The sequence below is a fragment of the Archocentrus centrarchus genome, chromosome 4, assembly GCF_007364275.1.
Source record: "Archocentrus centrarchus isolate MPI-CPG fArcCen1 chromosome 4, fArcCen1, whole genome shotgun sequence".
Taxonomy (NCBI): domain Eukaryota; kingdom Metazoa; phylum Chordata; class Actinopteri; order Cichliformes; family Cichlidae; genus Archocentrus; species Archocentrus centrarchus.
Window position 1 is genome coordinate 29,493,257 of NC_044349.1, and position 14,955 is coordinate 29,508,211.

General features: G+C 43.4%; 1 protein-coding gene across 3 annotated transcripts; it reads left to right on the forward strand.

Moving 5' to 3' along the window:
• The first annotated feature begins 1,129 nt into the window (after positions 1–1,129).
• Positions 1,130–14,621, forward strand: ndnf (neuron-derived neurotrophic factor). Of its 3 annotated transcripts, none has more exons than XM_030726580.1 (4): positions 1,130–1,194; positions 10,230–10,427; positions 10,785–10,909; positions 12,037–14,621. In XM_030726580.1, the coding sequence occupies exons 2-4, from the start codon at positions 10,231–10,233 to the stop codon at positions 13,431–13,433; spliced, it is 1,719 nt and encodes a 572-aa protein (XP_030582440.1). In that variant the 5' UTR covers positions 1,130–1,194; position 10,230; the 3' UTR covers positions 13,434–14,621. The 3 variants fall into 3 exon arrangements, with proteins under 3 accessions (XP_030582440.1, XP_030582439.1, XP_030582441.1); XM_030726579.1 differs by lacking the exon at positions 1,130–1,194 and adding an exon at positions 3,584–3,915; XM_030726581.1 differs by lacking the exon at positions 1,130–1,194 and adding an exon at positions 5,720–5,777.
• The last annotated feature ends 334 nt before the right edge of the window (positions 14,622–14,955 follow it).

Below are 14,955 nucleotides of genomic sequence, written 5' to 3' on the forward strand. Positions count from 1 at the left end.
TGTCATTCAAGTAGACTCCAAGTACATTTTTCAAATGTGCTTTAAGGATGCATGCATAGTTGTTGCATTGTCTCAAAAAATAGGAGAGTACGCAAACACCATCCCAAGGGCAGACCGTGCAATGCTCAGAGAAACTGCAAAAAACAAAAGAGCTACACCTCAGACTCTACAGGCCTCAGTTAGCATGCTCAGGGTCAAAGTTCATGACAGTAAAATTAGACTGAACAAGTATGACTTGTTTGGAAGGGTTCCCTGGAGAAAGCCTCTTCTCTTTAAACAGAACATAGCAGCACAGCTTCGGTTTGTAAAGGTCCATCTGAACAAACCACAAGACTTCTGGAACAATGTCCTTTTGGACAGACAAGATCAACTTGGAGATGTTTGCCATAATGCCACAGCACATCAAACACCTCACTCCAACTGACCAGCATCGAGGTGGAGGAGTGATGATTTTGGCTTTGTTTTGCAGCCCCAGGACCTGGACACGTTTGTGTACCAAAGTATTCTAGAGTCAAATGTGAGGCCATCTGTCTGACAGCTAAAGCTTGTCCCAAACTGGGTCATGCAGCAAGATGATGACTTCAAGCACAGCAGCACATTTACAACAGAATGGCTGAAAAAGAAAAGAATCAAGGTGTTGCACTGGCCCAGTCAAAGTCTGAAAGGCTGTGGTGAGATCTTAAGAGAGCTGTGCATAAGTAAATGCCTGCAAACCTCAACTGAAGCAACGTCGTAAAGAAGAAATTGTTCCACAATGATGTGAGAGAGTGATAAAATCAAACAGAAAATAGGCACCTTAATTTATTGCTGCAAAAGGCGCACAGCCTCTTTAATTATGGGGTGCACTTTGTTTTTCACAGGACTGCATTAGAGCCCTGTGAAAACTCTCTTTTTCACACAACTGTGCTCTCCAGTACAGAGAAACAAAACAATTCGACCCTTAAGCAGCACTTGGCGAGGGTTGGGGGAAAAAAACAAAACAAAACAAAAAAAACTTTTAAAAGGAAGAAACCTCCAACAAAACTAGACTCATGGAAATCAACAGTCTGCCTCAACAGGCTGGGACGAGAGGGGATACCACGGGAGGCTGGGCTCAGACAACAGCAGAGACACTGACAGGAGCTGATACCACAGATACCTGCAGGACGTGAGAGACTAAAGAGGATGATACATAAACTACGGAAATACACAAAGGTAATGACATGCAATATTCCCATATTTAAAAGTTGGTGAACAGAGCAGATATTGTCCTTGCTTAACATCACAATGTTAGTCTGAACTTGGCTGTAGCATCTTGGCTTGGAAGAAAACAGTTCTAATTAAAACGTGTTCAGCTGAGAGTTTATGACACGAGCTAAAGGTTTAAATTTCACCAGGATAATCCGAGTTCTCAAAAAATAAACAGGCGGTTTGGTGAGATGCCGTCTGAGCGAGGCAGTCAACTCCACCGATGTTTGAGCGAAACCGCCCACTGCTGTGTGTGTTTGAGACTATGAAAAGTGTGAAACAGGGCGTCACTACAAAAGAGCACGAGTGGCTCAGTTGACTTCCTCCATGAGGGTGAAAGGTCAAAAAAATGTGTCTTGTGTGCACATTTTTAGTAAATCTAATAAAACGTGATTGTTTCAGTCTCTGTGGTTGAATAGTGCAGAGGGATTAACATTACAGGAGCGTTTCCCACCTCCTCCCTCCATCTGTACTAAACTGCCCCTGGTGTGGATACATTTTCAAGATTCTGGCATGTAGCCGGGTCACTGCATATGTGTGTGTGTGTGTGTGTGTGTGTGTGTGTGTTTCTGGGTTATTGTGAATATACATGTCCCCAGAGTGGATTCTTTTTCACAGCTTTGTGGCGGGGTCAAAGACATCTATTTTCTTCTGGAGGATGTGGAAGTCACAGCAGCGCTGATCTTAAACCCAGGCATCACGCATTTATGTGTAGCTCACATCAGAGGTGTCACTTTCGAAATCGCAGGAAAAAAAAAAATGCCATAAAAGTTATTTTAGCTTTTTATTTTTTCCAACAGTACGTAGTGTTTCGATAAATTGTTTCCACGTGTTTATTCATTGTTTAAAATTCTGGTTTTAATCGCTTACTGCAAGGCACTACGGTCAGCATCAGCGGTGTTTAAATCTGCTATATAAAATAACTGTCTTGGCAACTAATACTGCAACAAAACTGTAATGAGGACGATGTAAGGTCACCTTTCACACTAACTACAACTACTCTATTCTGTGCAGTCACTTGTGTCACATTTCTTATAAAAAATATTTGAAGAGCACAAACATTTTTGTCCTCTGTGACCTATTCTGGCGAACGCTAGATGACGCTGTTGTACCAAAACTGTGTCCATCTTCTTTGCTGCCAAACCTTTGCGACCCAGCAGATTTGTGGTGGTCATGTATGACCAATAGATTCAGAATTGTAACTTTTTTAAATCATTGGAAATATTATGAGACGCATATCTTTATGTTTGTCAATCTTTTTCCTTCATAATTTACCTGCTCTCTGCAAAGATTGTGGCGTGACTTGTAGGGTAGCTAAGTGTGTTGTTGTGAGAAGACAACTTGTTTGTGTGTTCGTTTTCTGCGACAGTGTAAACCATTATGTCATACAACTGGTAGGAAACAATGATGCCAAGTCTGGTCAGACCTACACATGAAGATGCCACCTGTGAGCCAGCAGAAAGCAGCATGCAACCTGCAGCCGTTCATGCGTGAAGATGTGCAGATACACCACTTTAAAGACGGTCCTCCTGGGGAGGAAGCTCAGGAAACGGCAGCTTCCTCTAAATCTATTGTCTGCTAATCAGACACGGACACCCATCAAGCCGTAAATTTCGGACAGTTCAGTTCGGAGACATCCAATGGCTCTTATCTAGGATAAATATTTGCTTCCCAGGGCTTCAACCCAGGAAGAGACAACTCAAATAATGCCTCCCTGGGAATTTCCATAATAAAACTTTGTGTTGGTGCAGGTTCTCTGTGCCACATTCCGCCTATGAAGAGATTTCTTTTCTGTTCTTTTTGCCACCACCAAAGTTGTTGTGCTCGGATCATGTTTTTCACACCCACACAGGTATCAGGACCCATGATAAAACTTGCCCGCACACTGTCGCCCCGAGGGCTGCGTGACTTCCACAGGGCGCTACTGCCCAAACTAATAATTTAAAGGGAGCATCGCAGTAAACAGCATGCAAACAAAAGTATGTGGGGGGGAACCCCGCTCTCTAAAAAAAAAAAAAAAAAAAAAAACCACGAGTTGTTAGATTTACGCTCAGGTGGCGGCTTTTTCCAGCAATACGCAGCTCCTCGTGATTAAAGTTATTTGGCTTTTACATTATAAAGCTTTGATGAATCCTTGTGTGTTTGTGCATTCCCCCTCTTTCCTTATATATATTTAGAGTTTGAGGGCCAGTCACACCTGGGAATAATACTCAGTCTGAGCCCCCTTTTTTTGTGGAGTGCTGCTGAAGGAGTGGGCTGGTTCTGTGTCTTGGAACGCAGGGAAGAAGAAGTTCGCACTAGTTTTGCCTCCAATCCAGTGGAGGTTTCAATAGCAGCGGCGCGGCAGGGGAGGGACGCACTGCCAGCACTCGGGATACCCACTCATACACACTCGCGCACACTCTCACACACACTCCTGCCCACTAGAGACCAGTTCAATCCACAAGAAAACTGCAAGCACGCACCAGAGCGGTCGTCTAATCCGATTGATAGACGCCAACAATAGAAGTGAAAACTAAAGGAGGGGATACTGGACCCTGCAGAGGACAGCACATGTTTTTATTTTTGCTCAAATCGCTTCAGTTTTAAGGCACCTTTTAAGAGTTTTTTATTTTATTTTATTTTATTTTTTTTTAAGAAAAAGAGACGTCATTCTTCAGATAACTTCGGCGATTCATTTTGCGAGAGGTAAGACCGTCTCCTGTAAAGATTATGTATTTATTTTTCGCTTGAGGTAGTGGTGCGCCTTTCGAGGAAATTGTGATATCGCGGGAAAAAAAAAAACAAAAAAACTTCTTTCTTTTCTCTAACTTTTCTGAAGCTTCATTTTTTTTTAATATGCGTGGAAGCTCCAGATGAACGGAGAGCCGGACCTTCTGAGTAAAGTAGCTGGTGCCTTTGAAACCTCTGCCAGAGAGAGAAAGAGAGGGGCAGAGGAGGTTTTGCGGTTTACAACTCCGGGAAGTTAAAAGTTTCAAACGCATTTCATTCAAGCCGCAACTCGCATGCTTTTTAAAATCCCAGCTTATTTTGGTTTGGGCTTTAAATCACACGGGACAGACGAGCTGATCAACTTTACAAAAATCCTCTTGCTTTTGTGTCTTCCGACAGTTCCCATGCTCCCAGGGGTGACACAGCACCCAATAAAGACGACTTTTTTTTCCTACACATGCAGTATTTCTACGTACCTGTGCACCATTTGTGGTATTTTATCTTTCTTCACTTTCAGTTTTAATATGTCAAAGTTTTACATAAGGAGCACAGTTTTGATAAATGTTAAGTTTCACCGTGTCAGCCACGGGTGCCTTTACGCACCTGTAAGAGCCCAGAGTGAGTTTAGTGAAGCGCGTAATAAAGATCTGCTTTTTAATATCAGTTTAAAAAAAAAAAAGGATTTATTTGACTTGGCATCGTCTGTATTGTTTCAATTAGAATTATTCCAGGCGGATTAATTACAATTTAGCTAGTGTTGAGAGTTGTTTTCCTCATCCGGTCCATGTGAGAGCCTCTCAGTCGGTGTCTAATGAGAGACATACCCGGAGTGGGGATTTGAATAACTGTATTTAGCAGCAGGGTGAAGCCACACTGCCTCCCTTCTACTTTCTCAGGAGAATGAATCATTAACAAAAAAAAAAAAAAGTCTTAAAATGGGAAGGTCTGCGTCGCATACCGTAACTAAACCATGATTTGCATATGAAAACTCTCTGGCTGAAAGAATTCCGCCAGTGTTGCTTTAGCCGTTTTGCGTCCAGAGAAGTGACAGGCTTCAGTGGTGTATATATACAGTCGCCTCTACGCTGCCTTTTGTCACATATCCAGAGTCAGTGGTGGAAGATTAAGGGCGCAAAGTTTTTATTTCCTTGTTAAATTATTCATAATATCCACACACCATGCGCTGCTGCTCGCCGCCCCCCCGGGCACGCTCATTGCAAAGCCCCTCATTATGCTTCCTCAGATGGACACAAGAAGAGGCAGAGCCTGCTCGCACTAGCTGCTGAACAGGCTTTCTGTGCTCCCCTTCTCTGCCTCCTCAACCGAGCACAACATAACGGATCATGATTGACTCATTTCCCACGACGCGGCCAGGCCCGTGCATGCGTGCACCGGATGATGGGCAGTGGGTGGATGACTTTCCCATGGGGGGGCATTTTCTCTTGTAATCTTTAATCACCCTTGCAGCCACAATGCCAGCACATCAGTCAGAGGCACCGCCACTCCCCCACCCTCAATTCTATCTGAATTGTTTTTACACAGAAAGCGCCCCTGCGACCCCCTCATAGAGAATGTCCAGGATGCAGAGCTAAAGGCAGGACTCAGAGATGAACTATAAAGGAGCAATGAGGAAAGGGGAGGGTAAGAAGGAAACTGGGTTTTCCTTTCCATGATGCTATTGTGCCAGCCTTAGTGGCTCTGATGATGTGGATAGCTCAGAAACTCAAACTGCGAGCGATGTTGTGGATGGCGAGGAGTCAGGTCCTGAGCGATGATTTAGACTTACACACAGAGTGGAGCAGAGGAATGCAATGGTTTGGACTCTGATGCACATAAACGTATGGACACGCACACACACACACACACACACACACACACACACACACACACACACACACACACACACACACACACTGGATTAACATCTCCACTCTTGGATCAGAGCGTTCACCACAGTCTCTACCAATTCATTAATAAGCTGTTTAGCTGTCCAAGAGCACCAGACCTGATTTGGTTTGGCCTGCATATAGAACAGGTCCAGGTCCTGTGTGGTTCCATCTTTGGCTCCCAGCCCCTGCATATACTTCACTTACTCTAATCCCCACATTGGCCCTGAAGTGACAGGCGTGATGGAGCTCGCTACCGAGGACCTACCATAAATCTTGACTTTCTTAAAGAAAACACACAGAGGCATAAGGTCCTGCGAGCTCATGCCAGGCGTCTTGTTGGGTGGAATCCGAAATGTCTCTTTATTTGTGTTGAAATTAAACTGTCTTTTATTCCCTCCCGTTCTGTTAATGAGCTCCATGTGGCAGCAGGCAGGAGGCTTATCCATCTTGACAAGGAGCTGTAGGGAAGGAGAGAAACAAAGTGAGGGGAGAAAGTGGAGGTTGGGGTGGGGGAGCGGTTTGGTGCGCAAACACGCGCGCGTATACGTGCACACATGCAGGACGGGGCTGGGGGTTGCGTGGATTTAGCCTGCCTTGTGTTCAGAAAAAAAGCCCCATATGTGAAATTTACGTGCTTCTAATCAGCATGTTCTTGTTGGAAATGTGCTCCTCTCACACGTGCACGCAGAGCTGATCAGGTGGCTGAAAGTTGAGGCCGAATTGCTGCATGTAATTGATATTTTTTCTTGCTTTAATCTTCAGTGGATCGTAAATGATTTTAATTCTGCTGTGGATTGATGTTGCTGAAAAGATTGCATCCATCTGGGAAATTTAAATACAAAGTGTGAACATTTTGTTTTGGCTTTGCACACAAATTTGCTTGTAATGACCCCAAATTAGAGCTGGGTCAAAGTTGTTAACGTAGAAACTCAATTGATAGGATGAAATTCTTCAGATTACACAGGAAGGAGAAAGGAGGGTGGAGTGATTTTCTTGTTTTGTTTGTCTAAGACCGATTCTCTTGATGTGTCAAAGATGGCCATGGGAAAGAAAATTAGGACTATTTTCACCCATTGTAAACTCCTGCATTTGTCCTTTAATCCAATTACACAGCTCTCTAAACTCAACAGCTTGCCAATTAGAAACTACACAATGTTTTCCACTGAAAATGCTCTGCAAATACCAATGAAAGTGAAACAAAAACTTATAAATATATAAATAAACAGATGAAAGGCAACAGCAAAACAAAGTTGACACGACTGTGGGTTACTTTGCCTTAAAATTATCCTTTCCCCAAATTGGGATCATGCATTCTTCCCCATTCTAATTAAACATTAGACTTTATTTGTTCCAGATGCAGCTTTTTTATGTGTTATTTTCATAAGGGAACTCTGTGGCATGAGAATGGTGCAGGCCTGCATGTAAAAACACATCCAGTGCAGGCTGTGTGACCATGTTGACTCTGCGCTGGTCCGTGCAACCGCAGTGACCCAACACAACTGCTCTGATATTTAGATGTCATCTCCCTGCAATATACAGCATGTGGTGTGGAAAGCAGTATGCGGTGTCACATGTGGCACACGTGAGGAGCACGGGGAAGACACACATCAAACGTTGATGGCAGTGGTGATAAAAACCTCCGTGCACGATTGTGGTGGACGGAGCCGGCTGAAGGGACGAGGCCCTCGCTGTGTCTGTGTGGTGTTTGGGGATGTTTGAATGAAAGGCGGCTCTGAGCAACTCTGTGCATGCTACCTCACCGCTGTCTTAAGTATTATTAGACACGTCTTTGTTCCAACTGACATGTTTCTGAAGTGGAATGAGACAAGCCGAGGCGATAAGGATCTCGACTCTCTGTGTGAGTCAAACCTCAAAGTACCACTTAGGCGGCTTTCCTTTTGCTCTCTGAAGTCTGGCGGCGTGACGGGAGGCTGGGCTCAGACAACAGCAGAGACACTGACAGGAGCTGTCGTGGGCTTTTTTCCCCTGCTTGTGTTTTTAAAGGACTGCAACACAGAGATGAAGCCCTGTTCGTAACGTGGATGTTCATCCAGGCCCGAGTCGTCTGGCTTTACTTATCCGCCTCTGTTTGAGGAGGCGGTGAAGTAGGACAAAACATAAAGATGAACCAAAAAGAGAAGGATGTGTGCGCACAAGTGCGAAAGAGATTATTTGATGAAAAAAAAAAATTGTGATCAAGGGAAGGAGACAGACAAAGGAGGGTGGGCAGAGAAAGGGAGAGGGGGGTCATTAAAAGGACACCATCTCACTTGCAGTAAATGGCAGTAAAGTATCTGGCTAATCTGCCATCATTACACTGATTAAATCACCAGGGATTTGGCGTTCCCATCAGCTGCAATCAATGGGCAAAAAAATCAATAGACAGGGGATACGTGAGAGGCACTCAGCCGCAGTCAGCTGCAGCTCCAAATGTGGACTGCATCTCCAAACATTTTTATATTAGTGTCAATAAAACTTAAACGACATGGATTTGGGGATTTTTATATTAAGCGTTTTATGAAATGGTGTGGGTCCCCGGAGTGCCAAGCAATATCTTTTCCTTCACACATTCCTGTTTAAATCTAATCCCCCTTCCGCTCTGTGGCCTTGGGTACTCATTCAGTCGCTGCTTTACTCCTTATCTCTGATTCATTCCCAGATGGGTGATCAGGATGTTAAGTTAAATGTTAATTAAGGCTGAAACTAGAAGGATAGCATGGCAAGGAAGCACAATTTAACATAGAATACCATGTGCTAGTGAACAAAAGTAGAAACTATCTAAAACACTGCATGCAAATCACCAAACCAATGTGATACTAGAGCTAATAAGAGCCACTAATATTTACTGACAATGTACATTAAACCAGGAGGTCCGCAGTATGGTGCATGATTTCTTCCCGAGAAGAAGAGAGACTCATATTCATTTTATATTCATTATACTTGAAAGAAAAACATCAAGTTAGCATAGGTTAGCATAACAAGACTGGAAACAACAGCCAGCTTAGCTCAATAAGGAACACAGTGGGTCAGCAGTTAGCACTGTAGCCTCACAGCAGGTGGTTTCGGGTTTGTATGTTCTCCACTGGGGGCTGTGCGGGTTCCTCCTCCAGGAGCTCTGGTTTCTCTCTTCGATTTAAAAAAAAAACTTGCTACATTAATGTTGCCATGTCTTGGCATTAAATGAAGGTGAAATAAAACTCTTTACAGATTTTTTTTTATCACTATTATCACAGAATCTTTGGAAAGAAAGAAAGAAAGAAAGAAAGAAAGAAAGAAAGAAAGAAAGAAGACTTGCTGGCTAAAAAAATATTTTGATAGTTTTTTTTTGGCTTTATTATGATAGATTTTAAATTTCTTGTAAGAATTAGCTGATCACCCACTGGTTCTGGACTGAACCTTTTGGTTGCCACCATGTTTTTTTTTTTTTTTTTTTTTTGGAGCCTAAAGTTACCTTAAATGGATGAAAGGATGAAGTGCTAATTTTTAAGAAAACACTAGCAACTTGGCTACCAAGCAGGATTTTTACTTACCAAAGCTGAAGCACAAACTTATTGATTGGTCTGTATCACACAGCAAGCCATAATATTAGACATTAAAAATGCTCCAAAAGGCACCACAGTCTGTGTCAGTGGATGAGTTATAAAAACATTATTTTGCTGCTTTTTAATGTTGTAAACATGGGAGTGAGTCTGTGGGGATTGACTCCAGTCTGAAGGCAGCCTCAAGTGACCATTAGAGACACTGTAGTTTTTTTCTCTTCCCTTTTGGCTTCATTTTTCAGCTCCAGAGTTTGCCACATGTTTATAACCTGCATTTGATCAGGTTAGCTTTATGGGGATGACCCGACAGCCAAGTGGGACATATGTGTGACTGCATACATCATCTGAAACGAGTCTCTCTTTATGGTAACTGCAAAATAAAGGCTAAAATGCAAAAACTACCATCTTAAAGGCTTGGCTTACAAGCTCTCCTGATAGGTTTTCTTTTTATAAGTGTGTTTTTGTCATACAAGTAATAATTTGGGAAACATACTTATCAGTTTTCTTGTTAAGATATCTAGCCATCAGCCTGAATGTAAACTCCAAAAAATGTAAAACTATGAGTGCATCCGTGTGGTGTCAGAATAATGGGAACATTCCTGAAAATTTTCCGCACGACTCGCTGAGTTGTTGAGGTCATACAGACAGAAACACAGAGGATGCGAGTAAATATTAGGTGATTATTAAGAAACTTTTAACCAGTGGTTAAAATCCACCTGTTGCAATCAATCATTTTTGCTGACATTGAATTTGTAATGTGGTGAGTGATTCACAGTGACCTTTAGAAGTATAATAAGTCAGGTAAGGCAATTATTAATGTATTATACTCCAGAAACTGAAGTCATGTTTCTGTGTCTGTCAGGATGAAGCAATGCAAAGGTTGGAGCGTAGTGGTACTGCTGGTGCTGCTGCGGCTGGGATCCATGGCCCAGAAGCTGCCTACGAGGGACGAAGGGCTTTTTCAGATGCAAATCAGAGACAAGTCACTATTCCACGACTCCTCTGTTATACCGGACGGAGCTGAGATCAGTGGCTATCTTTTCAGGGACACACCCAAGAGGTAAGAGCTCTGTGAGACAAACAGTAACAGAGTGGTGCTTAAAAAAAAACCAAACAAGCCAGTTCAACCTTGTGCTGCTGATTGCTTCAATCACTGAAGGAAACATTAAACTTGTTGATGTCTACTTGCTGTAAACAGATACGAAACATCAGATGTTACCCTGTAATAGGATCTGTTATGTTGATGCAAAACTAAATAATAGATGAGAAAGTCTTTCTCCTCTCAAGGCAAGAGACTATAAGTCACCATGTACTGTACCTATTATACTCTGCTCATGCATTTACTTCACATATGATTTAGGATAATGTCAAACTATGATGAATGCGGGTGCTCATATCTGGCCTATTATTTTCACAGGTACTACTTTGTGGTGGAAGAAGACAACACACCCCTATCTGTGACTGTGACACCCTGCGATGCTCCTCTGGAGTGGAAACTCACTCTGCAGGAGCTGCCAGAAGAGGCCAGCGGAGGAGGATCAGGTATAACTGACATAAGGCAGCAGTGGAAGAGGTTAATGACATGTTATGTGGAAATATGACTATTCCCACTCATAATTAGCCTACGCTGTGATGTTAGGCTTTGTGTTTTGGTGGGTTTTAATTAAGTCACAGTTGTAGTGTCTAGTCTGACCACTTATGAGGTCTGACGCGGCCCAAGCTGACGTCTATAATTTCAGAGGTTTTTTTAGTCACCCTACTGAATCAAAGACGTTACATCCCTCTACTTAAGCTGGTTTGGGTCTTCTTAAGATAAATCCTGCTACACTTGGTCTGTTTGTCTTCCTTCCTCCCTTCATTTGCTTTTTTTCCCCCCTCCTTTTTTCTGCTTCACATGAAAACTTTTCCCATCTTGAAGGTGTTCTTTCAGCAGAAGGGATCTTGCCAGATGACTAAAGCAGTGGTTTAGAGCAGACGTGTGATGTGAGCATATATTTGAATGTCAAGAAATGAGCACCTGCATGCATGTCTCTGTTCCTGTCAGATCAAATATTACAAAATGATTTATTGGGAAGTTACACAGTTACTCAAGAGAAGAGAATTCATCCTGAACTGGAGGAATAATGACAAATTTGGACCTGACACACGCAGTGGCAGTGACTTCACAAAAACTCGTGCAGAAACAGACCAGCTAGGGAACTTTTTTTCCTGTCTTTGCAGCCTTTTTCTGCCAGAAGTCTCTGGTGGGAGTAGATCTTTGAGCTTAATTTTTAGTACACCACTGAGCACACTCTCTGGTTGACAAACATAATATTATGGTTTCTTGCTAAAGCTGGAGTAAGAGCTTAGACTGTCCCTCTCACATAGAAGCTACAAGGTGCCTCTTTGTAGAAAAGCTTCCCTAGAAAGGCTAAGTGAATGCTGGCCTGTGATCTTTGGGGATGTTTGGAGTGAAAACATGGCTGCCATGGGTGGGGGATAATGATCCATGAAGCTTTCAGTGCTTTGTCATGACCTCACAGCATTAAACATTTTTTTTTAGTTTGGGTGGAAATTTTCTTTCATCAAAGTCAAAGAAGAAAAATATTGCGAGGATTGTCAAAATTGGTAATAGTGGTTTGGATAAAGGCAAACAGCTCACGTTGTGTTTGTTTGGTTTTGTTTTCTAGGAGAGCCCGAACCTCTGGACCAGCAGAAGCAGCAGGTGACGGTAGATGAAGGGACAGAGCTCTTCACCTACAAGGGTAACGATGTGGAGTCCTATGTGGCCACGAGCACGCCCTCTGGTCTCTACCAGCTTGAACTACTGTCCACTGAGAAAGACAGCAACTTCAAGGTGTATGCCACCACAACTCCAGAGTCTGACCAGCCCTACCCAGAGCTGCCGTACGACCCCCGCGTGGATGTCACTGCACTTGGCCGTACCACTGTCACACTGGCCTGGAAGCCGACACCTACAGGGTTGCTGATGGGCCAGCCTGTGCAGTACTGCGTGGTGATCAACAAGGAACACAATTTCAAAAGCATGTGTGCTGCTGAGGCTAAAATGAGCTTCGATGATGCGTTCATGCTGGCTCCAAAGCCCGGCAGAGACTTTAGCCCCTTTGACTTTGTGCACTTTGGCTTTGTTCCCTCTGACAACGGTTTTGGCAAAGACCGAGGCCTCACAAGTAACAAGATCTCACGTGCGTACACAGCCAAGCCCAGAGCATCAGACATCCAGAAGGTGTGCATTGGCAATAAAAACATTTTCACTGTGTCAGACCTGAAACCAGACACGCAGTACTACTTTGACGTGTTTGCAGTGAATTCTGCTACCAACACCAGCACAGCATACGTCGGCACTTTTGCCCGCACTAAAGAGGAGGCTCGTCAGAAGACGGTCGAGCTGAAGGACGGCAAAGTATCAGATGTTTTCATCAAGAGAAAGGGCAGCAAGTTTCTGCGCTTTGCTCCTGTGTCTTCCCACCAGAGGGTCACTCTTTTTGTACACACGTGTCTGGATGCGGTGCAGGTGCAGGTGAGACGAGACGGCAAGTTGCTGCTCTCCCAGAATGTGGAGGGGATACGGCAGTTCCAGCTACGGGGAAAGCCAAAAGCCAAATACCTGATCCGCTTGCGTGGCAGCAGGAAAGGAGCCTCCACTTTGAAGGTGCTCGCCAGCACCCGACCCAGCAGCAAACAGCCTTTCCCTTCACTTCCAGAGGATACGCGCATCAAGGCCTTTGACAAGCTGCGCACCTGCTCCTCTGTCACCGTGGCCTGGCTGGGCACGCAGGACCGAAACAAATACTGCATTTACCGCAAGGAGGTGGCCGACAATTACGGCGAGGAGCAGCGACGCCGGGAACAAAACCAGTGTGCTGGGCCAGAGACCCGCAGGAAGTCAGAAAAGGTCCTGTGCAAGTACTTCCACAGCCCGAACCTGCAGAAAGCTGTGACCACAGAGACCATCGCAGGTCTGGAGCCTGGAAAGACCTACCTGCTGGATGTTTATGTGGTGGGACACAGTGGCCACTCAGTGAAATACCAGAACAAACTGGTGAAAACAAGGAAATACTGCTAAAAGACTCTGCAAAGAATAAATCTATTATAAATATATATATATATTAAATAAGTTTATTTAACTCTAAGTGATATTCTACTAAGGAGTGTATACAGACTGACTACTCACACAGCTGATGGGCCCATGGCAGGGACTGAACTGCTTGTAGAGAGAGAGATATCAACCTGTATATTTATGTTTACATTTCATCGTGGCACGTCTGGGTGGCCCATAGCGTGAGGTGCTCTGTTGCCAGGCTTGTCATCTTGACATCATGCTGCCACTGGGAAGGCAGAGCTTCAAAGAAGATCCCTTTTTTCCATCTTCTGTGTTCCTTTGTTGCTGCATGACTTTTGCTTTTGTCTGTCATATTTGTTGCATCCTTCAGTTTCACTGTCTGGAGGGGATACGGTAGCTGCCCGCTTTGTATAGATCTGTCACTGCATATTCGTCACACATTTTAGGAGGAATTTAAATTATTTTACACCTTTCATCTCTCTTTTTAATTGTCTGTTTTATTGATGACAATAATAACTGTTGCAAGAAAATTCCAGTTTTATGAGGAAGTTGTCGTAGCTCAGACATTCCCTTGTGTATCTCAGCCAGTGTTTGCTCTAGAGCCCATCTTGTAAATGTGTTCTGTGCTGGAGATCTGTGTTATTATCACTGTATCGCTGTGTGTGCGTGTGTGTGTGTGCGCGCGTGTGTGTGTCACATGTACAGAGCTGTCCTGCCAATATTCATGTACATAAAGACTAAATATAGAACATGTAATCCCTGTGTCACCCTGGGTGTCATGTTCTTTTGCCAACAATCATGGCTCTGAAACGAAAGAGCTGAACTGCATATTGTGATTATGGACTCAGACTTCTAAATCAGGGCTGCATAAGCGCAACCTAATACTAGGTAGAGATTTTAATAACACAACCTGATCCTTTAAAAGATTTGTGACAGTAAAAGACCAACAGCAGATGAGATACATGCTGTAAATAAGCTTAAAAAACATCACCTCCTGATATCATCATGTGTGGTGAAATGAGCAAACATCCTAATAGATTTAGTTTCAAGTGTATTTCTTTATTTTTGCTGGAGAACAATTTATTGTCTTGATGAACTACAAGAAGCCTGATAGGAATTTTTTTAATGCTGGGAGTACAAACCATCTGTATCACATGGTCCCCTTGTAATCTGTAATTTTATAAAAAAACAAAAAAAAAAACAAAAAACAAGAGTATAAATTAAAAATTGTCACACAGTGTTGTTGTTCTGTACACTATAGTGTGGTATTGGGTCCACTGTGAGTGGTGGGCTGGGAGTTGGGTGGGGGAGAATATTCTGTCAATAATCTACTGATTTCTGAGATTAAATTCACAAATTTATGAAAAAAAACATGTGGTGGGGGATCACCACATTTCTTCACTCTGCAAAGCTGGCCGTGTGTTATACCAGCAGAGAGTGAGCTAATCAAATTAAAATTTGCGCTGCTATTGGTCACAAAGATGAACCAACTTTGCAAAAGGAAGCCAGTTTTGAGTTTTGAGAA

Coding starts and splice junctions, on each gene's coding strand:
- ndnf (XM_030726580.1), top strand. CDS start 10,231: ATGAAGCAATGCAAAGGTTGGAGCGTAGTGGTACTGCTGGTGCTGCTG. Junction 10,428..10,784: donor TTCAGGGACACACCCAAGAG/GTAAGAGCTCTG, acceptor TTATTTTCACAG/GTACTACTTTGTGGTGGAAG. Junction 10,910..12,036: donor GGCCAGCGGAGGAGGATCAG/GTATAACTGACA, acceptor TTTGTTTTCTAG/GAGAGCCCGAACCTCTGGAC.